Source organism: Gavia stellata, chromosome 3 (genome assembly GCF_030936135.1).
Source record: "Gavia stellata isolate bGavSte3 chromosome 3, bGavSte3.hap2, whole genome shotgun sequence".
Taxonomy (NCBI): domain Eukaryota; kingdom Metazoa; phylum Chordata; class Aves; order Gaviiformes; family Gaviidae; genus Gavia; species Gavia stellata.
In genome coordinates, this window is record NC_082596.1 from 91,743,938 (window position 1) to 91,770,961 (window position 27,024).

General features: G+C 41.9%; 1 protein-coding gene across 1 annotated transcript; it reads right to left on the bottom strand.

Moving 5' to 3' along the window:
- WRNIP1 (WRN helicase interacting protein 1) lies at positions 1-26,170 on the bottom strand. The gene is made up of 7 exons (XM_059815232.1): positions 25,622-26,170; positions 15,806-15,997; positions 14,582-14,826; positions 7,688-7,917; positions 2,554-2,709; positions 1,165-1,244; positions 1-672 (listed from the first exon to the last, which is right to left on the bottom strand). Exons 1-7 carry the CDS (start codon positions 26,153-26,155, stop codon positions 397-399), a joined length of 1,713 nt encoding a protein of 570 aa, XP_059671215.1. The 5' UTR covers positions 26,156-26,170; the 3' UTR covers positions 1-396.
- Positions 26,171-27,024: the final 854 nt, after the last annotated feature.

Here is a 27,024-nt window from a genome sequence, read left to right on the forward strand (position 1 = left end):
TTTAGCAGAGGGGGTACAATTTACTATTTTTCCAGAAAATAAACATTCTCAAAATGTGAAATAGATTTTAAAAAGCAGCACAATAATATTCCTTGTCTCACAGCAAGAGCCAGAAATACAAGTGTCTCATGTTTTCTCCATTTCATTTGAACCAGAGGGTGACACCACTATACTGATAAAGCTTATTTTTGCATTTCTCCACTGCCTAACTGCAACTCTTTACAAAACACCTTCAGAATAACAGCAGTAAAACCAGAAGGATAAGAAAGTATCTGAAAGGCTCAGTGGCTTAATACTTTCAACCACAGTAACAGATGGCCTAAACTGTAAGGGGAACCTCCCAGCCCGGTACAAATGCATGAGTCATAAAATCAAAACCCATTCCAAGCAAGGCGGTCATGTTTTTTGTTCCTTGAAGAAGTCTGTTCCTTTCAACTCTTCTGGTAGATAGTCCTGCTCTACAGGTTCCTTGTACATGGGGTTGTATTTATAGCCTTTACCATAGCCCAAGTTCTTCATGAGTCTTGTTGGGGCATTTCTCAGGTGCAGTGGAACAGGCGGCAGAGGTCCCGTGTGCATTCTCAGACATTCTTTGACATTGCTATATGCCCTGTATACCTCTACAGACTTCGGTGCTCTGGCAAAGTACACTACACATTGTGCTAGAATGACCTGGAAACAAGAAAAGGGAAAATGTTAAATGACTTCTTTTAAGCTCTTTGGGAAAAGGTCTGTTAGTCAGGTTGTTTGTGTAGCATGACGGGGATTATGTTTTTAAACTGACCTCTGCCTGCCACTATAGCATGAATATTATTATTTAACAACAACACAGCTCTTCACAATTTTCACTACTAGAAAGGAATAGCTACTTTAAAATATCAGAATAGATTATTTTATTTATAACAGAGAGGTAAAAAATGGACAGAGCGAAATAACATTAGTTCACATACCACATTTTAACAGTAAATATGCAGGGAATTTTATTTCAAACTACAACATCTATTTTAAGAGCTACGATGTTCTCTTACTTGTCAATAAGGGGCATGCTGAATGAACAAGTAACTAAATTTGCCTTGTCCTTGCAATCTCTGTTTCTTTTTATAATTACAGATAGGTTTTACAGTTTGCAGTACTTTCAAATCAGTGAACTAATGAAGCCTTTACCTCACATTCTGGCATTCCAATGAAGTGACAGCCTTGATAAGCAGCAACTGCTTGTGTTAAAGCCAGAGGATCTGCCAGCCCTACGAAAAGGGATCAGATAAAAGCAGGTTAAAGTCAGTTTACTTTAGTTACTGTCTTTTATTTTTTTTTCTTTCTTTCTTTTTTTTTTTTGCCCCTCCTGTAAGGTGGAAGCTTATCCATGCACATTTCTAAGTTCCCTTCTCAGATGTTGGAATCTCTGGGGCAATACTTTGCAGTACATAAGATATACTCCCTCCATCCACAGCCTTCCTTCTTCTGTGTGTCCCCCATCCCCCCCCAAAAGAAAGGTCTAAATTGTGGGTATGATTTTCAGACTAAATCTGTTGCCACACGGTGGCAGCCTGAGCAGTAGCTGCCTGTGTATGATTCACTTACTTTTTGGAACTGAGAAAGAAATTGGGAAATAATGGGGATAAGTCAATCAAGATGCCTTACAACTAGGGAGCCAGCTATCAAATCTGAGGTTTGCAAGTCAGGGTAGGCATTCACCTTCCAGACTCATTAAAAAACCAGACATCCCTGAAATACACATCCTCTGTGACATAAGTTTACTGGTGACCTACCATCACCAGAGTTTAAAAGAATCCATAATCACAGAATCACTGAAGTTGGAAAAGACGTCTCAGATCATCAAGTCCAGCCATCAACTAACACCACCATGCCCATTAAACCATGTCCCACAATGCCTCGTCCACACGTTCCTTGAACATCTCCAGGGATGGTGACTCCACCACCTCCCTGGGCAGTTTATTCCAGTGTCTCACCACTCTCTCAGTAAAGAAATTTTTCCTAATATCCAGCCTGAACCTCCCCTGGCGCAACTTGAGGCCATTCCCTCTTGTCCTGTCACTCATCACTTGGGAGAAGAGACCAGCACCCACCTCCCTGCAACCCCCTTTCAGGTAATTGTAGAGAGCGATGAGGTCTCCCCTCAGCCTCCTCTTCTCCAGACTGAACAACCCCAGTTCCCTCAGCCGCTCCTCATAAGACTTGTGCTCCAGACCCCTCACCAGCTTCGTCGTCCTTCTCTGGACATGCTTCAGCACCTCAATGTCCTTCTTGTAGTGAGGGGCCCAAAATAATAATAATAATACACTGCCAAAACCTGACCTAAAAAATACTTGTTTCTCGTGCAAAAGGCAACCATCACAATGACACCATGTGTAGGTCTCTGTCTGCATACACAAAGTTTTTGTTAGATGTGGAGCATTTCAGTATTTTGTACCCATTTTGCATATAGCAGTTTTGGGGTTGTTTTTTTTCTCAAATGCCAATTTTCGGAAACCAGAAGTCTGGTAGGTCTTCATTCAACATAATATTCCAACATGAAATACTGCAAATACTGACCTATATCTTCACTTGCAAACCTCACCAGCCTCCTTGCCACATAGAGTGGATCCTCACCGCCTTCAAGCATTCGAGCCAGCCAGTAAAGGGAAGCGTTTTCATCTGAGCCTCTCATAGACTTATGCAAGGCAGAGATGCAATTATAATGTTCTTCTCCTATTTAGAATGGGGCAGAAGAAATACACAAAGCTGTTAGGAGGAAATTAAGTGAAATGCATTTAAGGGAACAGAATATATTTTACTAGAGCACAGCAGGTAAACAAAACCTGCTTTTTCAAGTTCTTTTTACAGATATGTGATTATGGTGTTCATTAATGTTTTCAACATCATCATGCTTTGCCACATGGATCATTGACACATAAGCATAACAGAGCAACTGCAGATGAAGAGGAGAATGTTTTTTTAAACATTGCAAGGCAAACAACTTGGTTTTGGTACCCCACTGACCTTTCCTTCAAAAGAAAAAAAATACGGGTATTTTAAGCAGTTAGGAAGAAAACTCTATATAAGTATCTCCTAATGGACAAAGAGTAAAGTATGAGCACATACAAACCACTTACCATTGCTTTTGGACATGCACACAGCTCTGAGAAGACAACAGAAGAATTTGAGAAATCCAGTACTATACACTAGTAATATTTTAGAAAAAGAAATTTCACATCAACTAAAATGTGAAAATAAAGTGTGCAGTAAATCAAACATGAGTTTGCTGTATTATATAGGGAAAAAAGGAAACGTTGCTGTGGGTATACAATGATGGCACATTACACAATCTGGAGGAAACAGGATCACAGCACACAACCCTGGCAAACCCCTAAGAAATGCTGAGTTCAGTTGTGGACACCTGCACCTGCACTACTGGAAAAGTCCTGAAAACTGTAAACAGCTGAAACAAAAAAACCTCACAAACAAAACCTGAAATGCCAGACTGCTAAATAAGGAGAGAGAAGACTGAATGAATTACAAGGCAATTTTTTTTTTAACATTAAATTTTAATATAAGATTAGATACGGATTCCAAGGAGAAACAAAGCCATTCCACAGATCTTTTAGGGCTACAGTTAAAAATAGAGGGTTAATATTACAAACACTGAATGAAACCCTTTGTGCTTGCAATTTTTCTCTGTGCAGCTGGTTTTGATTCTTATGCATTTCTTTTAATCAAACTTCTAAGAGTATTTTGCTGCAATATTGTTGTTAAACTTTCCACATAATCTGCCTTTTTTATTTTTTAAAGTGCCTGGCATTCCTTGGCTCACAGCTAAGTGTGTATTATAAAGGCAACTGGCTGCATGCACGGCCATCTGTTAATATTCCTCTTCTTCCTACAGCTAAAAGGATTTACAGCCCGAGGGCCGTATCAGAACACACCACCATTTCTTGAAGGCTCTGCAAAATAAAAGGATGCATGCACGAGTTTGAAAACCAAAGACCCCATACCGCTGCAATTGCTCCTTTCATAGCCAGCAAGATCTGCACCTCCCAGGTCAGAAACTGGGTCCCATCTTCCTGTGTCACTGCTCATGATGCAGGACATTTCTGTGGGGAATTCAACACATGCACTGCCAGAGTACGCAGGCCGGCAGACAGCTATTTTTGCTAGGACTCCATACAAAGAGCCTTGTGGTATGCAGTCATTACTTGTGCCAACACAAACAGCGTGTCCGTGCTCCGTCATAACACTTGAGTTAGTAGCAATAAACCCAAGCAGCTGAATTTGCATCGTCCTCTTGGAAGAGATGTCTCTTGGTCTCTTAAAAGTAAGGAAGACAGCCTTTAAATATCTCCAGAGGTTGCACTCACCCAGATTTTTTTGCTGGAGTGCTTTTATACACTGTTTGGGCTATTGTAAAGTGTCATACTTGGGGATACCAGCTGGAGAGGCAGAAGGAATCCAGCGGAGAGGTTGGGACTAGAGATACACAATTGCAGGGGACTTCAGAGTACACAGGTTGAGCAAGGGGACAGTTTTCTCTCTTTATATCCTTCCTCACAAAGTTAATGTTATATGCAAGTACAGTTACATGCATTGGACAAGGAGGTTTTATGTTTCTTTTTAAAATATACAGTTTGTATATATTCTATGTGAGATACCAGAAGCAGTTTAAAAAATTACACAGAACTTTTTACAGATCTTTATTTATTACCTCTGTCTTTCAGGCTGGTTAGCCAACATTTTGGCCTTATCAATTCAGCTGAGAGACAGACACATGCCAACTTATCTATCACTGCTGTTGTGCAACCCAGATGCCTCTTGAAATCAAAACTCTAAATAGAGGTTTTGGAATCAAATTAACACTTGCTCTATGCAGTTCCCACAAAGGCAAATACCCTTCTGAAGAGAAACAAGATACTACACAGGAGGCTTTGTGGAGGACAGGATTTTCTAGTGTCTAATGTACACAGATGCATAAATCTTGTTGATTTACGCCCCTAAATTGTTTTATGTGCTCATGAAGAGTTTTCCAGCTAATTTAAGAAGTTGATTTATCTAAAGTCTTACTGGTAGAAGACAGGGAAAAGGCCTCATTCACTGACCATAATTAATATTCGGACTTCTTAAGAAATCCCTATTTATAAGGTACTGGGCAAAAGCAACATCAGAGTCCCCATCTCACATTATTTTCTGTCGTAGCCAAACATAAACATCAACTGCTCACTGATAAAGGACAGAAGAAAGCCTTGGAAGAAAGACTAGAGCAACAGCACGGATAAAAAGACTTCTCATTCTGGTCCAGCAGAAAACAATAAAGCTGGCAAAAAACATTATGGCGTGAGACACCTTCTCTTTCCTCCTGAACAGAAGAGGAAGGAACAACCCTGTTCCAGATTACAGAATAAACTAACTTCAGCTTAACACATTCCCAGTTTTTACCATAACCGAAGTTATGTTACCACATGGACAGCGAGACAAAATCCTGCAATTATTCTGATATTTATCTTTGGTATTTGCTATTAAATCAGTGTTAGCAGAGAGACACAATACATAAGAGGAAGAAGAGACAATACAACTCTATCTTAAAAACCTATTCACTGTCCATCTGCAGTTAAACTTTAATGAATTTGGTTGCTGCATAATTTTCTTCAAAAAATCAAAATTTTAAAAACTGCAATTAAAAGCTAAAATATGACTAAATAGTTTGTTTCCTCTCACACTGCAAGGGCTGCAGGTGGCTGCTGGCAGTGAAATTTGACTAGAGCTGTTTCTTTGCCCTTCCAGCTAAAACACACAGATTATCTGTACAAAGATCTTGTCTTTACATGTCTGCACACAGATCAGAACAATAGCCTAATGACTAGATTCGAACAATTTCCTTCCTAGACTACTTGGTGAAAGTATATAAAAAAAGAATTTGGCAAATTTTGTGGAAGGTGACCATAAATAAATAATTATGTAAAATCAAAATTCCATATTTACAAAACTCTGATTGAACACTAATCAATTATTTGGTCCTTTCTACATGAACACACTACACTCAAATGTATGCTGCTGCTGTCATGATTAGACAGCATCATGTCCCTCCTCTTTATAAGGCTGAAGCACTTTATATTAGAGGACTGTAGATTCCACCACAACTGTGATTCAAAAAGTATTAGCTAAAACATGCTACAAAAATATCTTTATTTATACAGTAGCCTCTATCCAGAAGCCCTTTGTACATAAAAGCACAAACAGCTATCTCTACTATGGACAAAAGTGGTCACCCAAGACACAGACTACTCCACAGATGAGAGAAATTTTGTAAAGGCATGTACTCGGGCAACCTGCTACTGTGACAATATCTGTGGCAGGCTCTTTGGCATTCATAGAATCAAGAAAAACAGAATTTTCACTGCTCTCACGCCTGTCTGAAATCTCTGACAAAAAAGAAAAATGCTACACAGACCTCGAAGGATTTCTGTCACGGAGAAGGGGCTGACACGTTACAGAGATTTGACGCAAGCCTCAGGAAGACGCACCCTGTGCCATCTCTAAAAGAGCAAATAGGCGTAGGAGGGCTGGGAGCAACGGACACAGCCAAGAGTTCTGCGTGACAGTGGCCACAAGGCGACAGCAAACACACGGCACGAGAGACTCACACCAGTAAACTGCTCAGTTTTTCTGCTTCCTCCTAATCATGACTTCTTCCTGCCTCATAAAATTTTTCTTCTCCCTCCCCCTGCCTACCCTCGACTTCTCAGCTGCCATCATATCAGTATCTGCACAGCTGACTTTTTCCTGACAATGAGCCACAGTTTCCTCTTTGTAGCAAGAAGGCTGCAAGCAGGCATACACATTACGAACAACCTCGAGAAATCTCTCATCACAGGTTTTGAGTAGTGACAGTTAATTGACCATATCAGATACAGTGGCAAAACAAAAATCAATCACTTCTCCAAACACTGCTTGGCATAATCATTTGATACTATACTGCACAGTGATTCCAGTATTGCTGAAGAAGTAGCATATGCATTTATGGGGGTTCACCTCATCTCTAATATTTACTCTCTGATTTGTAACCCTCTCACGTAAAAAGTTATAGTGGCCAATTATTGCAATGCCTAACATTGCCAAGTCACAAATTTAGCAAGAGTGGTTATCACATTAGGAAGCCTTAAATGCAATTAGATTTATGTGACCTAAGCAAGCTGCAGGCTTTTATTTTTTTGCCCTAAGTAAGCTACAAAATTCATTACCTTAAAAAGCAACTCTAAAAATAAAGCAAACTGCTCACATTTTCACATAACATATTGTTGTGAATGTGAGCATTTCCAAGACTTTCAAAGCATTTCCAACCCTCCAAGAACAAATCTCCTTGTCAAAATACTTCTCCCTCTTTACATGGCAAACCTCTTAGAAGATAATATTCTAAAAATCTTAAAGAACAAATCATTTCATCATGCAACTATTCACATGGCAGCAAATATGTCTCTTGGCTAACCTACACTTCCTAATGGTAAGACAAAATCCTGATTAGAAGGAATTTCTGGGTAAGCCTGCTTCACTGTAAAGGAAAAGTAATTTTTAGGCCAAATTTCAGTACAATCACTGTTTCACCAGAGCAACTGGTATGAAAGGGAGAGAAGAACCAGAAATCATAGAGGCTATCAGCTCTTGAGAATGCTGCATCTCAGAAACTGTATCAGATACTTACCTGCTCGGTCGTACAGGATGTGAGATCGCTGTAGCCCTTCCTTTACATGCTCTTCTGTTATCAGAATGCCATCTGCAGAACCACCTTTGGTAATATTCAAAGGAGTGGTCTTCCCCACTGCTAATCTGGCCTGAACTGCTAACTGGAGCCCATTCAGTCCAGTCCTTGCATCACCGTCGCAAAGGTAGGCTAGAGTATTTAGAGCCTTCTCCTCTATGTACACTGGGAATCTGCAACAGAATAACCATATACTGTTAGCCCCCATCACGCTCCTCTCCTTGTGTATTATTCTAGAGATGTCATTTGTTTACAAAGTTTGAGAGGCAGCTGAGTTTAAGTATTGCTCTTAACTGTTTCTGTTAAGCATTGCAAAGCCTGGGAGAACACTGTGAGACCCGACTCCTCCTCCTCCTGTCTGAATACATGTTAAAATACAATTGCACATAAAAAAGGTAGGGCGTGAGCTTTCATCTTAATCCCCTTATTTTTCCTCATCTCATTAAGTTCAATGGAAACTAGGGTTAGGGTTATGCCAGGGTACAATTCTGGCACAGCCAGTTGAACTTTACAAGGTTTTACTCCATCAGCATTTCATAGCTAGCACTTCAAATTCCTTGTTGGAAAGACAATGAAAAGGTATGAAGCTATTCAAATGCACATGAGAGAATATAGTGAGGTATAAAGTAATTAGCATGAGGTTTTAAACTAACTACCAACAGTAAGAGCTGTTATCAGATGTTCTTTTAAAAGCAACAGTTGGAAGGATTGTTTACATTGTAAAGAATCCTACATTTTTTTTTTTAAATGGTAATAGGTATTACAACTTAGTCACTGGGTACAAAAAATATCTTACTAGAAAGAAAAGGCATCCCAGTGCATGCAAGTCACTGTTCTTGCTATCTACTACTCCAACTGTGCCAGGACTATACGAACACATGAAAAAGGCCAAACTCTAGTGCACACACAATCTAAATGAACAAGACAGGAAGATTTGAGAAACGCAGCAACAGATCTCCTGAGATCTCATAGTGGGTCTATGAAAAATCTGGGAAAGTAACAACATCCTCCAGCTCTTTTTCTAGGTTTTCATCTGCTGGGCTGCACTACCCACTGTTGGGGCGCATTCAAACCAACTCACCTCTGCACATTTCATGTGTATGCTGCTGAGGATTTGACCCTCAAACTTTAGTTATGTAGACAAGGTAACGGCTAAGGTGCTCTCCAGGCAGAGGGTACAACTGATTTGATTTGGAAACAGCAGCTAGCGGAATTAAAGCATGGCTTAAGTAATGGCCGTAACTTAGCCATTTCTAGTAACTGTACTGAAAATCAAGAGTAACATGTATCAGCAGGGATTAAAACACAGAGATTGGTGTGAGACACAATTTCTTATGAAGCCCTTGTGTGCCAGATAATGAAGGATTCACAACAGCCCTGCACTTCATTCACCAGAAAGATTTATTACTGTTATTCCCAGTGGTGTAAAAAATGCAATGCTAGGGTTCCCAGACACACATACCCACTAATCTTCATTACTTGCCTCTTTACACTTGTCACACAAAAGAAAAAGACAGTAGGTGCTGGAAAAACTTTGTCAGTATTTGAGTCCTCTCATGCACACACGTGAGAGGGAAAAACTTGCAGAGCTGCAATCTTAATCCACAGCACTGCAAGTGAAGGCTGACAAATGTCTTCTAGGGCCATATCCCATGCTGCAGAGTGTAGGCAGGGGGAATCGCATCCTGTGGGGAAAAGTAAATCTATCTATATACACATATGTATCTTGTCATGTTTTTATTTCCATCTCCTTATTTCTCATGTATTTGACAAAGCTAGAAAAAAAAAATTAACACACACACACAGTGGAACTCCAAAATAACTGCGCTTTCTCCAAGGTGTTTCAAACACCTTCGTGTTTGAACAGGGAAGCAGAAGAATATAACAGCACAGGGACTTACTCAGTCAAGTACTTCATGCACCAAGTTCCTCGAAAATCAGGGAGCAATGTTCACCCCTCAGCACTACAGATGGGCACCAGATTTTTCTATATGCAATGAAAGAAGCCAGCAAAGAAAGCAAAAACTATTTTTAAAAACCCAGCAGGCACTACACACAGATGTCCTGCTGTTAATACCTCCATCACAGGGAACAAAACCAAATATGCTGCACGCTGAGCAAACACTTTGGATACACCAGCAGGGCAGACTGAAGAGAAGGTTTCACCTGCAAGGAATAAGCTGTTTGCCTGCTTTTTGCAGAGAAGAACACCATGCACTTGAGGCCTCCTCACACCGCTACTCACAACTGCACTCAGCGACTCCAAGTAAAGGAGAAGTGTTGAGAGCACTAAAAGGCAGGCAGTACGCTCACAAGAAGCTAGGAACAGTCTGTCCCAAAGTTGAGGCCTCAGAGCACTTTTGCCATTTATTTGCTGATGAGAAGCCGGGCAAGAAAGCTGAGTTGTATTCCTGTCTCTTGAGTTTCTCTATAGGACTCTAACTGTCCTGCTGACTCAACACAAGCAATTAGTATTACAGGAACCAAAACAAACATGCACAAGGAAGTACGGAAAATCTGGTTATAAGCAAAGGTCTTGCCCACTTCCATGGTGAAATCCAAGTTACAACATATTGGTAATGGAAATTCCACTCCAAATAATGTATTATTATGTATTAGGCTGATCCAGTCCATGTCTACAACAATAGCACGACATACAGGACATGATAAAGAACAAGAATAAACGGAGAAAAATTTCCACATACAAGCTGTTTGCACAGCATATTAATGAGAATCACTGATTGGAAATAACATAATGCTTCCCTGATCCATGATCTCAGCTCCATTCACACTCAGTATTCCAAAATAATAACATTTTATACTCAGAATAACTGAATTATTTTTTCTGAGAAATTAAAATACTAAATTTCATTTTTTTTTATTATTTAACTTCACTCAGCAGGAGCCTAATTTCAAAATCAGGATGACAATTATTTCAATACCTTGGTTCCAAAAGACACTCGCTGTATTTTACATTTTTAAGTCCATCCTTTCTTTACAAGCTCAAGTGCTCTACCCTTCTACTTTACCCAACTTCTGCACCCCCTAGAACTGCAAGGCAGAATAACTCCCATGCTTTCTGACGTCTTCCCAAGCTCCTGATCCTCTTGCAGATGGACAATCTTCTATTTTTTTTCACTCTCCCAAAATTAACACTGAACACCCACTGGATGCCAATGCTCAATGTTGGTACCTTGTAACCGATGATACTTGAAGACAAAAACATAAAAAAGCCAAAAGGGACGCCCTGGGATCCATCATTCACTGAGCTGAAGGTGATATACTAGCTTAAGGAATGGAAAACTACCACTATGGGATTATAAATCCTTCTTCCAATTCCTCCTTATCTCCATACCCTCAAGACTGTTTGTGCCAAGAACCAACATGAAACCTATGATGAACTACCCATAAAACCTGTACAACACCGTAGCATTTGATCCAATGACAAGAGGGTGTAAGCAGTATCAGAGTAAATACAAGGAAGTCCAAGCAAGGAGAACCTGTATGATGGAAGATTTAAAAACAATTGAGCAGAACATGAGATAAAGTACCCATTGCTTCTTCCTTATATAAATCAGCACTTTCTTACTTTCTCAGTGCAATTATTCTCACTACACTCACTCCTTGAGAGATTGCAACACTTTTACAGGCAAATACAGTTCTTCATCTGAAATACTGCAGTATGATATGCATTGCTCACTGCCTTACAGCATTGTCTTTGAATGTCGCCTCTCATCTCAGCAACTCTATTTCCTGCAAGGAAATTGGATGGATGTTCCAAAAAGGGAATAATTTTGAAAAAGGTATTGAATACTGAAGACCCAAAGGAAGCCCATCTTCAACATTGTGATTTACAAACCAGTGAATTCAAAACCTGTCAGGACTTGTAATACAGCCACTAACAAGCTGAACTGCATGATCTCTTGTCTTGCCAACAGGATACTGCGGATCCTGTCATTTCCCTCAGCTGCGCGCCTTCTGTGCTATCTAACTTCAAATAAATTAATCCACCATTCAGTTTACTGTCTGACTTCAATTAGAGATACCATTCTGAGTGTGGCACTTGAATGATAAAAATAAAAAGCCAAGAAGAATTTGATTTCCTCCATTACTGACAGAGTACAAGCATAGTGTATCAGTGTACACCTGGAACAGTTTGTGCTATCACTGAGACAGCGTAAACTGCAGAAAGCACAAGTAAAATTTCAGCAATATGAAGCATCTTTAACATTGACTTCTCCTTACTTTTCTTCATGAGTATGTTTGTTCTTTTCATATTCCTGTGCTGGTTTTGGCAACCACGACAACTCCCCTGTCTTTCAGCTTAATTTACTGCAGGCTTTAAGAGAGACAATTTGATGGCAGTAAAGTTGATGAAAATATAACACAAAGCACATCTTATCCTAAAGAAATCCAGTAACTAATATAAAAACTGTCAAAGAAGCTTTATGAGCGTGATAATATAACAAAGAAAAAGATACCAAAGTAGGTAGTTCTATGCTAGTTCTATGTCAGCTTTAGAGCAAGAAAAGGCCACAGCAGGATCAAAGAGAAGCCAGACCTAACCTTATCAGAAACCTGTAGCAACGGTGGAAGCAAGATAAGAAAAAGCCACCAGGAAACAGGCTCAGGTAGAGCACACTCTCCTTTTCATAACTGCTGCACGTGTTATTGAATCACTCAGTGATGGCTGCATTCTCATTGAGTACAGATGATGTCTGCAGAGACTAAGGAAGAGTCACCCTCACCTTATTCCTCAAGGTAATAGGAGAGACCATGAAGAATCATCCTAAGAATCATCCTGTTCTTCAAAATCTCATCAGCCATCATGTCAGACAAGTGATGTGAAACCAAGACCATCTGATAAACTGAGGTCAAGCAGCACATGCAGGACTTCATACTACACTTCTAAGGTTTGGGAAGGGAGACTCACATGGGAAATGAAATCCAAAATTCAATATACACATCTCTTGTGCCTTCTGGCTAGATCTCTGTGGTATTTTCAAAGTAAGCATGCCCCACATTTGGGGACATGCTGCCTTACAGCTCCTTTTCCAACTCTGGAACAAAGGGGAGCACAGTGAACAACCAATTCAACTGTAATTTGTGACTTTCATTTATTCCTCAGGACAGCATGAACACTGTTACCTGCCTGCATCTACTAACAGCCCTGCTTCATAGAGGCAGGGAGGTGAAGATGTAAAAGGTGAGACACAGCTGCTCTTGCAGAGTAGTAGGTGGAAGGGAAATGAAGGAGGAGAAATGGTATGGACAGTGAAGCAAGAAGAAGAAATTAACAAGACCACCAAAACCACAACCACAGTAAGGGACAGGATAGCTTATAAGAAGCCAAACTCATCAGCAACAGTATGTATCAACTACAGACCAGAACCAGATAGCAGCAGGAAAGACAGGAAGACTTAACATGCAACTGCAAGAAACACTCTTAAATACTGAACCCCGTTTTTATTTTTAAATGCTTGGTTCCCACATTAGCCATTGGAGTGGGGCCCTCACTCTCCATGGATAGAGTTCTGAAACCGTGCTAGTCTGACAGTCTGCCTGCCAGACTTCTTTCAGTTTGATGAAGCACCACACCGTGCTGTTTAAATCATCCACAGCTAACGGAAGGTTACAGATACAGAGAGTCTAGCGAAACCCAAACCCAAACAACTGCAGCTGAAACTATGCCTTGTACTTTAATCCCATACAGAAAGGAAAGTCTCCGAACCCCAGTCAGGGTGTAGCCACAACCACAGCTGTGCCATTACATTAAGGCTGACATGCAGTACTGCCCTCTCTTCTAAAATTCACATTACTACAATGTGTAAAAGCTACAGATGCGTAAACCATGAGGCAGTGTACCCTAAAAATAAAAAGGGAATAGCTTTCCTTCCCTGCCCCGACCGCAGCATTCAGGTTAGCGATTCTTAATGCTTACATTCTGTGATAAAGCTAAAGGACAAAGTGGATTCCCTCTCACTTATTTCATACGGAGTGCCTGCCCAATTACCACCATGTCAACAATACACTGTAAATTACTAGGAGTACAGACAAGCATCAACATGAAGGAACTATAATAACTTGCATGAAAGTAGCACAGTACCAAGCATTATTCTTATTTGCTAACTAGCCATTTCAGAAGGCAGATAACATCCTTCATGGACAAATCTGGATCTCATCTTTTCCAAAACTCTCCCAAATGTTTAACATAACTCTATCTGGCTTGGACAACAAGGAGCAGAGAAAAAGTTTATCTTAAAAAGAATCTATTAACACCTCACAGCAACAGCCCCCTCTCCCCCACAGTATACCCACAGCACTTATCCTGCAACTAAAGAACAGTAGTATCCTCCCTGATCTTACTAGAAAAAATTTCTCAGAAAACAAACTTTTGTCAGGCACTTTCAAATTAATTTAAGAAAGGATGCCCCATCCACCACTTAATGGTAACAGGATGCTTTTACAACCAGTAGCAAAAACTAACACACATTAGGACATGACAAAGACCCAGTTACAGCCTTCCACATCAAATCCTCAGCAGCAGAATGGATTTAAATATCCTGGGAGAGTGAGTCAGGAGCTACAGAACCAAGTATAAAACTCTCTCCTAATCCAGACAGTGAGATTATGCTTTGGATGGAGAGAGCCAGTGCTTGGAATTCTCTCTCTCCTGTCACCCCCCCGCCCCTGCCATATGCTGCCACTTCTTTTCTTTACTATCAGAAGTGGCTAGGGTTTCTCTTCCCACCCCCCAACTGCTTCATTCTCTCCCTGGCAGGCAGTCAATTCCTCGGGCTGTGTGTGTTAACACCCTGCAGCCCATAAAGTACTCACTCTGAGCTCTTGCTGCTGCTGCCAGTCGCAGAGCTGCCGTGCTGGTCACCCTGGCCCAAAACCTGGACCCCTAAAGACCTGACGGCCCGCATCAGAATCGTCTCCATCGCTTCAACCGAGAGCTTCTCCAGGACGATCACCCGGCATCGGCTCAGAAGAGCGGCGTTGACTTGGAAGGAAGGGTTTTCTGTGGTCGCTCCTATCAGGGTCACCGTCCCACACTCAACGTGAGGAAGGAAAGTGTCCTGAGGATGGGAGGGAAGCAGAAAAAGCTTATCTCAATCAATGACAACCTAAAACATCCCATGTGAGTAGGCTACGTTTTTTGTGTCTTCTGAGTCTTTCGGTTCCCTGTTGATATGACAAATAACCTCACTGACAAGGCAGCTCATCTGCTCAGCTATCTAAATGATTTAATTTCACATACACAGCATGTTATGGGCTGTTCACCTTAATAACTCGTGCTTGCACTGAGAATGACCCTGACAGCTGAAAAGAAACAGTGTCAAATATCTGCAAATTTCTAGTTTATTTATGTGACTTTGGTTTATTGCTTGGTAAACATAAGATATTATGAAATTTCCTTACCAAATATAACAAATAGTGAGGTTACTTCTGAATACTCTTTGAACCAATCTTTAGGGCTACGGGTCCCTATATAATTCTAGAGAATGGCTCAGAAAACTACAGGAAGATTGGAGTATGGTTTGATATAGAAACTGCAACCTGTAGTACAGAATTCAAGCTTTCTATGGTATGACTATGGTTCTTTTTTTTTTTTTTTTAATGGTACTATGGTCTCTTTTCTCACAGAGAAGAGGGGACAACATTAAACCAAACAAACACCCTAGGCATATCCACATTCCAGACCTTTTTAAAGGTAATGCAGAATGATACCCCCAGGGAGGAGGCTGAAATGAAGATATGTATGGCAAACATTACTAACATGACTTTGCAGAAATAAAATCTCAGAAAAATGTCATATAAAGCCCAGCACGTAAGTCAATTATAGCTCAGACTTTCATTTAAAACTTTGAATCACAATAATTAAACATTGATCGGAAGTTAGTTATGGAATTTAATTTTTATGTTTCTCCCTCATTCATCTACTAAAAACATTAACAAAATCAAAAGCCCAAAGTAAGCTATCATCTTAAGGCAAAGCAGGAAATTTTACAGAAGTGCTGACAATGGCTTTTTCCAAAAAGCAACGTAGTACGATACCTGCTGAGACTTATTGAAACGATGGATCTCGTCAATAAAGAGAACGGTTTTTCTCTTGAATAGTCTTTTTTCATTCTGGGCTTGGCTGATGACATCTCGAACATCATTTGTCTTGGCACTTGTGGCTGACAATGTCACAAATCTCGTGCCATTCTTTTTGCTGCTGTTGGCTATGATGTGCGCCAGCGTAGTCTGAAAGAGCAATAGGAGAAAGCTTTGTAAAAATTGTTTTGGACACAGAGAGTACTCATTTGAAGGAAATATCTGAAGAACAAAGCTGTATGTTCTGGACATAGGGACAGTGTTGACAGTTTATAGAGTAAGGTATTTTAGTTCATGCTATTCTAGCACACAGAAGACAAAAACTTCCTGCTAGAGGTAGCTGCCAATTCCACCGCTGCATTTCTAATGCCTGTACTTTTACGTACCAGACCTATTCAGTTGCAATACTGAACAGGCCAGCAATGACAGCTGTCTCCTCTACCATGGAAGAAAAACTCTTTGCCAAATACATTTCTGTCACAGAAGACAGGCTGACTGCAATTCGCTGTGCAGTTATTTTGTAGAGTATGTTAATGGATAAAGAGCTGGACTACCCCGAGACACCTGGAGGAGAGTTTACAGTGCAACCCCATTTAAGAAATAAAAAGCTACAAAGTTGTTAATTAAAGCTTTTTCTATTTCCACTGTACATAAAAATGAAATTAATCAGAAAGCAGTTCTCTACAAAAGCGTTAGTACTGAAAAATTGTACGTATACTTCAGAAAATGTAATTCTTCCAATCTAAATAGTCAACAGTAATCAAATGCTGGCCCAGAGAAGTAGAAGACAGCTGACTGAACAAGCTGTTGGCTGGTTTTAGTGAGCAGCTATGTTGTTTTTCTTTCCTTATAGACAACTCCTTCAAATCGGAATTTGTTTATAGGGAATCTCACTGAGCCTACCAAAGCACAGAAGCAACCTCCAGTACTACCTCCCAGGCAGATTCACTACACCTGAACACATCACAGGCATAATTTTCAGACTTTGCTTCACAATCCTTAGTAAAAGCAGGTGTATCTGCATGTCCTAAGCAGAGTGTATCTCTATTTGAACGTACTGCTAGAGAAAGACAGGCGATTCTTCCATCGAGCTCACTCTTCTGTTGAAAAAGGTGCCCAAGGAGACTGAAGACAGGAAAGCCTCAGCTCAGGAGTGGGACAGATGCCGACAAAACTGCTTCAGAAGATATTCCAACTACTGAGGTTAAAGCAGCAGGTACTGCCAACCTGATCCTCTTGTAGGGAGGCTGCAGAAACAACCACCTACCGCACAGCTACCAGTTGTGTTGGCAGGACCTCATTCACTGCCCTAACAGCACTGCTCTGTCTCTTTAATGGATCTCCTCATCCCAGAAATGGCAACCAGCCCAAGATGGGGAAGGGAAGGCTAAGGAGGAGGATGTATCACTATTTATTCTTGCTTTAGTTTTAGTAAGGGCTTCGTGATTGTCCTCAGAAGAGGTGTCATTTCACATCTTGATACAAGACTCGCATCCCGTGTCAGGTCCTCTCTCACACCCTGGAGCTCAAAGCACCAGCCTTCCTTGTATTGCTGCAGAAGACAAGACTGGAAAGACATGCTGGAAAGTGCTTGCAGCAAAGCCTACAGAAATCAGGAAGATCTGGGAAATCAAAAAACAAAAGTAAAACTATCTTTGAAACTAAGCTAATAAAATAAAACCAAAGTTGGTGTTTCCTTACAAAAGGGCCTTGATTCAGAATGTACATACTGAGGATGCACCCATGCCTTAAAAATCACTGAAAGCATGGAAACCCCCAATACATCAAATCTGGGGATGAAAAAGGAAAAATGTACCTCTTCCTTCTTTAAAAGTGTTGGGGGGCGGGGGGGGGGGGGGCACGGAAGTAAAAAAATCAAGTGACTATTCTTCTTGTAGCTCCACTTGAACTCGTAGTTCATACTGCATCCCGGCCCTCAATCACCAGGTCACAGATAGTTTCGCTGTTTAAAAAAAAGCAGCAAGCAATTGTTTTTAAACATATGCACAGAAGTCCATACTTCTACCCCTAATTTAGGAAAAAAAATACAAAGAGATTTGTTTGAAAGTTACTATTAGACCAAGAATCTACTTGAAAACTGCTGCACAGCTCTCAGCCAGCATGTACCTCTCCTACTCTGCCAACTTCTGGGTCAACAAAGGTTGAAGTAAGAATAACATACATTGTCTTTCAAAAGCAGTGCTTGACACAGACAGGCATGTTCATGCCCTCTTCCTTCTGTTCTGCACAGTCAGTCATTTTGCAAGTCAAACTGCCCATCACACGTAAGTTGAACTTTCCTCATTCCTCTGAAAGCCTATTATTTCCCATAAGCTCAATTTTTTATGCTGCTTTTTCTCCTACCATCTCAAGCAAAAGTCAGTAACATGCTACACTGTTTCCTCCCTGTTACTATCAGATTACAACCTACGGAATATATAACCCCGTGGAGACTTAAGTGGGGTAGCCTAAGTATGAAGGTGCTAGCGCAGAAGAACTGCAACTGCTATGCTAAACCCCTAGTTTCTCTCACTAAATTCAGGAGCAATGTATTTGAGGTATAAGAAGAAAATTAAAAATCCGATAATTAAAAATCCGATATGGCATAAGGCAGAAGAAAAAACACTGAACATCCTTCATTATCTGAAATAAATTTTGATTGTTACATTAGAAAAAAAGTCTTTTAAAATAGCTACACTGATGGTGCAATTTAATATGAATTAATACATCCTTATCAGAACCAGCATGACAAGCAGGAAGAGGAAATCTAAACAAGTTGATACTCTGCTCCTTTTATTATATAGGTGTTTCTTCTTTAGATCATGTTTTTTCCTCATGGGGAGGAACAGAAGTATTGTTTCCCGTAAATTAAGTGGTATTTATATCAATGAGAATAGGAGTGATCCTGCAAACTAACCTTCTGCTAACTTCACTAAAAATAACACCTTACAAAGCTCACAGTGTAATACCCTTGCCCCTTCCAGAAATCATTCTCGGTTCTCTTCCATTATCCCACCAAACTGTCCAAACTCACACCTATCAAGTTTCATGCTGAAAATTTCAAGACCTTACTGACTTATTTGTTTAGACAAGCTAAAGAAGTGCCATCATAAGGAGCCATTCTGAAACGCGGAAACATATCCACCAAGAAACTCATGAACCATTACTCACCAACAAATAACACTTTCAACTTGTGCCTGTGGTCACTTAATTCCAGATTCATTACACACAGAACAAACACTTAACTATGAAAACTCCCCTCCACTGTCCTGCAAATTTCTTCATGTCAACCCAAACGAGAATATCCTTTCTCAAAGGCTGCAACTGTCTGAGATTTAGCAAAACCCACCAACCAAACAAAAAACCAGCCAAACAAGCCCACTCCCAGCAAGTATGCTGCCAGTTCTTCCAGGCTTTGATACATGTTATGGATGAAATAAAAGTAACCCACAAATTGTGCTTGGCTCCACACACCTCTCACTGTCAGAGCAGCTAAGTCAATCAGATTTGCTGTTTTGGTTAGTTGGATGTTTGTACTAGGAGACAAGAATTTTCTGTATATCCACAAGTCTCCTTGACTGGGCAACTATCTTTGAGTGTAACCTATTTCCCTATTCTCTGCACTGCCCCTAGTCAATGCAACCCCACACCCATGGCTGGAAGAAAATAGTAAAAAGCAAGTACAAATTAAGCCTGTCCTATTGATGCTGCTGTTCAATGACTAACTACCTGCTTAGAAGTAGGGTGGTCTTTTCATTTTTGCACCTCTTTACCCAGCCATTAAAATACGCCCACTGCATTAGCTTACCAACACCCCTTCCAGGAATAAAGAGTGGTACTGCCTAGCTCTCTTCAGAAAGTGGAATTGAAAAAATTGGGAGGAGATTAGCATATATGGTCTGATCATAGTCAAGAAGACTCTACTCAAGAAGTTGACTGTGAAACCTAAGGTCATTTTTACCTCACTCTTGTGGAAGATCAGGTAGACCTTGTTTAGGGATCTGTCTATGGTTGCCTGTTCACGGAGACTTTCCTTATTCATTCTTAAATTGCATGAATTTGGCCAAACAGCTACATTGTAGATGTCAGTCACAGAAAACACATAGCCTCTCAGGTTACATCTATACTGTGTTCAGCAGCCATGTCAGAGAGCTCCTGCACAGTGTACAGAACAGCTCAGTCATTCTGTTCCATCCTCACAGCCCTTTTCACCTCTCACAGCCTTTTCATGAGGAGCTGACATTCCCACTACACTTCATGGGAGCACACTGGTGCAAGAGCTCTCCTTGTACCTGGATGGGCCCTTCCAACATATGTGCTTCTCCCAACAAGGGTGGAAGGCTGTTGCTCTGCTAGGCCATGTTTAGGTGACCAAAGCAGATCTGGCACAGATCTGCACTAGTGTATAGACTGCAGCACAGCATGGATTATTCCTGAGCAAGGATAATCCAGTTGGCTCCTAGGCTTCCCCACCAAGTGACTTTGCTGGTTTGTTCCAGAGCAAACCACAGTGTGAATTATGTTTGTGGCAGGGATGACAAAAGACTGACAGCCTAGTGCAAAACACAAGCCCAACAGGCTAGTGACACCTGTAGCCTTGTAGGGTCTAAACTATGTTATCAGAGTTCAGAACTGGCATCCTGCTTTTTTCTGCTGCCTTCTGACCAGGACGTTCCCTGTATTTTTGCCTCTTCCTTAATTCTGGCCAGGATTTCCGTATCTTTGCTTACATGGTGTTGCCATCAACAGCTTCTCCTCACCCTCAACCCTCCCTTTGAGGGCAGCAGGACCATACTGTGGTTGACAAACAGTCAGGAAAGGGCACGCTCTGTTTCACTGCCCTGAGTGAGACACCAACAGTGCCAGCATCCTTGGATGCCAGCCAAGGGAGCAGTTCCCTGGCATGCAGCTTAAAAAGCTGGGGTCTCTCCTACCCAACACTGCTGAGCTGACCCCAAGCTCCTGCGTCACAGGAGAAGAGCCAGGCTGTGTCTAAAGGAAACTGGCCGGATAGCAGATGAACATGGCCCAGGGACACTGTCTATAGAGATAAACGCAATCAAAAGTGGCAGCAGTTGGCATTTATATAAGGGCAGATGCTATTCTTAACCATCTTGTTTGGTTCCCCACATCCCAAATAGCCCACTGTGAGACTACTGGAGGAGTAAGGTGTCACCGAACCGCCACAGCATGTGGTTTACAGCACTTCCAGAATCCAAGTCCAACGAAGCATAAACAGAGGGAAGGTCATTGCATAATGTTTACTGAAATGGAGCTGTGCCTCTATTTGCTGCATCCAGATTTGTCTCCTTAAAGTCCATCTACTTTACAAATTATATTCTCTCTTCCAGTTTTCTCTTCCTAGAGAGCTACCCTAAGTTATTCCTGATTTAGAGTGGCATAAGCAAAATCAAGCACATTGTATTTGAAGACTTCTCCTAGGCAATTGCAAAGTCAAACCCATTTTTCAGAGTTGTTCTGGACTTTCACTCTATGCTACTGTAAAAGATATCATGCATTTTCAGTTAAAAAACTCATGGTAATCAATCAAAAGAACTAATTACTTCTAATGGTTCAAATCAGGCCCCAAGCAGCATGAATAAGAGAAGATGAAATACACTCAACTAATCAAATAGCCATTTAGGTAATCACTTGAATTAGCAAAATAGAAAATACTGGAAGGAAGGAACGATAAATATGCAGGAAGCAAAATACGTAAGTTGGACTTGCTGTCTGTGTTTCGATGTGTCATATAGCAAAGTCTTGTATAAAAACTAAGAAAAGAAATACAAGGGAGTCCTAGAAATAAAATATAAACTCAGTGGAGATTTGATAGTAACTGCAAAGACCACTTACTGGGGTTTTTAATGTTTTGCACGCATATCAACAGAGCATATTTTACCTTAGTACTAGATTGTAGATAGGGACTCCAGAAAAATCACACGTGAATGTTCTTTGTCTTATCTTTTGTAGTGAGCGGGTTCCAGAAACTTGCTGCCTACATTTTTTCTTGTTAAACAGCAAATGTAAGAGGGAATGTTTACCGTATTTAAATACAGAATGTTCAGGTTTGTAAGGCTTAAACCATATCTGTGGCAGCAAAATTATTCAGTGCTCAAGTTACGCTGTGTCCCCCCGCTAAGTCTTTACTAAAATTGGTGCTCCATGGCAGACAAGCAAAAATCTAAATCCCTGCATTAAGGTGTCATAAATCACAGTATGGCTTACTCAGATTACACTAGGATTCATACAGGCTTTTAAAAATTTGCATAGTCAGGATGAACAAGCTAACTGTTCCTACGTTAATAACCCCAGCATCTCTTTGAGGCAGTGTTTCTTCTTCTGGCCTGTGTCTGGTCAGCTTCTTAAAAGCAGAAAATATGTTCTGGTGTTCAACACTTAATAGTGACAAAAGTAAAAACAAGAACAAAGAGTCAAAGCCTTTTCACCTAGAGCACCTTGGCTTCCTAAGAAATTAGGATAACAAATCAAAAGTACATAGATCATGAGCCCTTAAAATAAGAAGAGTCAATATAGATGGAAACTCAAAAGAAAATAAACTCACAACAGACGTACCCTCATTTTGTCTTTTCAATTTTGACTGTTTCCTTGAATATCCAAGTGCAGCTGAGGCTGAAATCAACTTGGGCAGAGCAGTACAAAGGACAAGTATTTTTACTCAGGTACCTAGCTTTATAACTTTCATGATAAAAATTCTCCAAAAGTATTCTGGACCTACAATACGAAATACTGCATTTATAGCAGTTTAATAGCCAAGATTATTCTCTTCTTGCTTAGAAGCTTGCAGTCTGTTGAACTACTACTTCTCATAAAGGTACAGATTGATAAATAATACATAAATCAATTTGAACTTGGCCCCAAGGATTAATTCCATCTCCAGCCATTTTATTTTTTTTACTTAGTCCTGCTCTACCCTTTTCAAAAGAAGTATTGGTTAGCATAGCATTTAGCTGTAGAAATGGAAGAAAGCATAGACAGGCTGCAATAACCAGATTCGATAAGTATGAAGAGGTTTAAAGCGTCTATGACCATCTTACACAGCACTTCTGAATTTAGACCAACGTACCTAATTATACTCCTATTTTAGCACCTGTCCTCTAATGTAAGGCTATTTTCTTTGATGGGCAGAGCTTAGCACGTGCGCTTGTTACATTGGAAGCTACATAACACACAGTTATTTCTTAGTATTTTTCCCACTGAAAAAGACCGTACTTAACAGAAGTAGTTTTTGATTATGAGTCCAACCAGGTCCTCAGGCAGTGAGAATACTTATTTCTCCTTCACAAGATCTTTCAAGTTTCAAGCACTAAGTTATGTGATTCTTCACACAGAAAGATAAATAGGCTTCCTTTTCATCTGTCCATCCTACACCTGTTTCAAGTTACTTCCTCATGAAATGTTTTCTTGGACATGTTATATACATACAACCCAAACAGTAAGTGAACGAGGCACGCAGGCGACCACAGACTTCTTTTTCCATCTTTAGGGGGACTACTTTGCCTTGCATGCTAAATCTGTAGGGACAGGAATTTAATAACAAATAGCCAAGTAAAGGATAGAACTTTCAGCCATTTGCCTGAGACAGACAATACAATTTATGGGGAAGAAGGCCTCAGATGAAACTATACTTTAGCACCATCCTAGAAATATTGATAAGCATGGGTGAAAGGAAAAGTTCAACTTTTTGCAGTAGGAATTTTTGGTTCAGCCAGGAATATATGGTCCATCAAGAGCTAGCTGAAAGCATGTAGCCTCAAAACTGTTGAGAAGGAGTAACCTAGAAAGGAGAGGAGCTACCCAACAGCTTAAGTACTTGGAGAGAGAAAATGTAACAGATAAATTGTGGAACTGTTCCTTCATGGGACAAAAGGCACAGACTTGAGGCAGGTCAGATGACTGACAAGCAGCAGAACTTAAACTCTGTGAGAAGCAAGCTTACTAAATACAACTCTGCATAAGGCATATCAGTGAGGAAGATGGGTCACGAGAAAGGAGAGTGAAAGCTGCGTTATTACAGGCATGAAACATATCGCCTGTTATTCAAAGACAGTACCACAAAAGGTTCCTAGAGACCTGAAACAGAAGCGTAAGCTGTCACAAGCTCATGAAAAAGCATTTCCATAGTCAAAAAAGGGGGGTTCATCAGATCACAACTCAGAGGCCACTGAATTCAGTTCTGATTTCCAGAAACTGTATGCAGCCTTTGCTTTGTTACCACTGCATTTGTAACAGCATTTTTTTCTAAGGAAAAGGGCTTCAAGAAAGAGCAAGCAGATACTGTTGGCACAGACAAGAAACCAAAGGCATTAGAGTATGAATAAATACAGAAGCAGGCCCCTAAACATCTTAGTCATTCAAAAAAGTAGATTCCTGTTTATTAAAGAATTCAATTCCACTTCTCTCTGGCCATCTTGCTTCAGTCAATCCACCTCCCCTTTAATGAGTTTTGATAAACAGCCCTTCTTTACCTCATCTCCTCAGATCTCTCTCTTTCTGATATTACCTTGTTATTTTAAAGAAAGTGGCAATTATTTAAGTTGACCAGCTGGTTCTTTTCAGGTGTATGTTATCTAGCCTGAACAACCTGTTGCATGATTGCTAACATCCATCAACTATTCTCATACCTGCTCCTTATTAACTGTGATTAACTGGCATTATTATTCAAATACCATACGTATCAAGTCTCCGTTTGTCTTCAAGTATGCTGAGAAGAGCAAGCTGCTGCTCTGTTCTTCTCTGCTAGCATTAATTCATTAGTCATTATTTTCCCTATCCCAGATTTCCTACACATACTCTCACGCATAACCAAGACATCTACCTATATAATATGCAAAATTTAGTGCTGTGCACACATTAGACTGACAGAGATAAGTATATATTTTGCTTGCCTAGCTTTGTCCCCCTGCAAATCTAGAATACAGAGAAAAAGAACAAAATGAAGGCAAGATGTTCAGGTGCTCCCTCCTGACCACACTTGAGGCATTCATTTGTTCCTTCCCTCAATACAGCTGTGGATTCTTTCACTGCTGTGCTGTAATTACAGTGTCTTTTAGGATTCACCACAGTCACACCCTGCTCTTTTAGAAGGGGCAGAACAAGAGCCTGCAGTAGTCCGATCCTGGAAAGACCTACTGGTTTCAGAGGGTTTGCTTATAGGTGGATGAGTGCCTAACCACAATGTTAGCTCCCTTCCACACTTGAGCTGCCTTCTGTCAGAGGCCAGAATTTGTGAGCTAAAGCAAACCCTAGAGTAATAATCTGCCAGTATTTCACGCTATTTCCTAGACATTTTTACAGATTCTGGTTTGTTGCTGTTTTTAAGCTTCTCAGCTCCTGTGTTAAGGGCTTTGGAGTTTGCCAAATCTAAATTATGCGAAACCAACAAGGGTGTGTGTAACCGAAGCGTAAGCTGCAGGGAGTGAGGTTGATGGGGGTGAGCCACTTCTATTTTATTCAGGAGGCAGGTTGTGTTTTTGTAAGCCAAGTGAAAACTTACGGGCATCAGCCAACATAAAGACATCACAGAAGAAGCCAAAAAGACAGGAAAAGAGAGTTCAGAAAAAAGACCAGGTCCCACCGTTGAAGTTCATCAGCCTCGAAAGCCAAAACGAACAGAACATCCAGCCTCAGCTGCATGGTGTGAACCTGTGCCTGGTCGCTAATCGTCGCCCCCCCGGGACCGGGGAAGCCGCCCGCCAGCGGGGCCAGGGCTGGGCGGGAGCAGCGGCGGCGGGAGCCCGGCGCGCCACTCACCTTGCCGCAGCCCGGTGGCCCCCAGAGGATGAGGGAGGGGATTTCGTGGGACTCCAGCAAGGACCGCAGCAGGGTCTGGGCTCCCAGCACCCGCTCCTGCCCCACGTAATCCCCCAGCGTGTCCGGCCGCAGCCGCTCGGCCAGGGGCTTCCCCTCCAGCTTCTGGGCCAGGCTCGCCCCGCTGCCCGCCGCTGCTGAGCCTCCATCCTCCGGCTTCACGGCGGCCTCCTCCCGCCCCGCCCCGCTCCTCCTGCCGGGGGCTCCCGGGCTCTGCCCGCCGCCGCGGCCCTTGTGGAAGAGGGAGAAGACGGGGGATGCGGCGGCCGGGCGGGCCTCCTCCGGCTCCCCCTGCGCCTGGCTCCCCTGCGGGGCTGCGGCGAGGCGCGGCCGCTTGCAGGGGGGCGACAAGCCCGGCTCCACCTCGCCCTCCCCGGCCTGCAAGCACCGGTCCAGGTGCGAGTTGATGTGCGCACCCGGCAGCTCCCGCAGGCACACGGGGCACTGCACCAGCGGCTCCTCCTCGGCGCCCTCCATCGGCTCCCGCCGCGGACGGCCCGTGAGGCGACGCGAGGCTGGGGCAGGAAGCGAGGCCGCGGCCCTCGGCGCCCGCAGCCCTTCGGGAGCTGTAGTCCGCCCGGCCCCGCTCCCCGCCCCTAGCAGCGAGGGCAGGCGGACGCCGTTTTCCCGCTCCGCAGGGAGCCTCGCTGGCTTCGAGGGGAGGAAGGGGAGAACGTTCCCACCGAGCCCGCAGAGCCCTCCGCGCTGCGGAGGCTTCTGGAAGGGCCCCTGTGAGCAGGTGCCAACATGGCGCCCTGAGGGGAGCCCGCCCTCTGCCCCCTCCACTCCCAGTGTGTTGCGGTGGAAGGTCCTCAGAGGCAGAGGCCCCTCCGCCCGTAGTTGGGTCTGTAACCCGTGCACCTGCTTTTCTACCTTGACATAAAATGTCTCTCAGGCTGTGATTCCAGGAGAGTGTGGGATTGTCACTGCCGGCTTTGCGCTGCCTGAGTGGGGTTGTGCAGCCAAGTCTGGGGAAGGGGTGGGAGAAGAGTAAGGCCGCACCGGCCCCATTCAAATGGCCTGAAGTACTGTGGAGCCACTTCAGGGTCACGCTGATGAGTATTGTCAAGGTCTGTGTATTTGGGGGTCCTCCTGGTCATTTGTTGAAATATGTGAAAACGTCATTCTCAGTCGAAGAGCTACCAATAATTTATTCTTTTTTTAAATGAAATACATCTCTTGTATTACGCAGAATGCAGGGCAGGTTATATTTCAAAGAAAAGCATAGTATGCGGTACCATTCGCATCCTAATTTACCACCTGAACTTGACCCACTGGTAATTCTTTCCACATTACATCTTGTTTTCTTTCTTAAATTATATATTTAGGTTTAATTATATACTGTT

Bases quoted from the DNA above. Each gene is read 5' to 3' on its own strand.
- WRNIP1 (XM_059815232.1), bottom strand. From the start codon at position 26,155: ATGGAGGGCGCCGAGGAGGAGCCGCTGGTGCAGTGCCCCGTGTGCCTG. The intron at 15,998-25,621 runs GTGAGTGGCGCG...TTGCTCTTTCAG, and splicing joins GGCCACCGGGCTGCGGCAAG to ACTACGCTGGCGCACATCAT. The intron at 7,918-14,581 runs GTGAGTACTTTA...ATTCTGTTGCAG, and splicing joins AGCAGCAGCAAGAGCTCAGA to ATTCCCAGTGTACATAGAGG.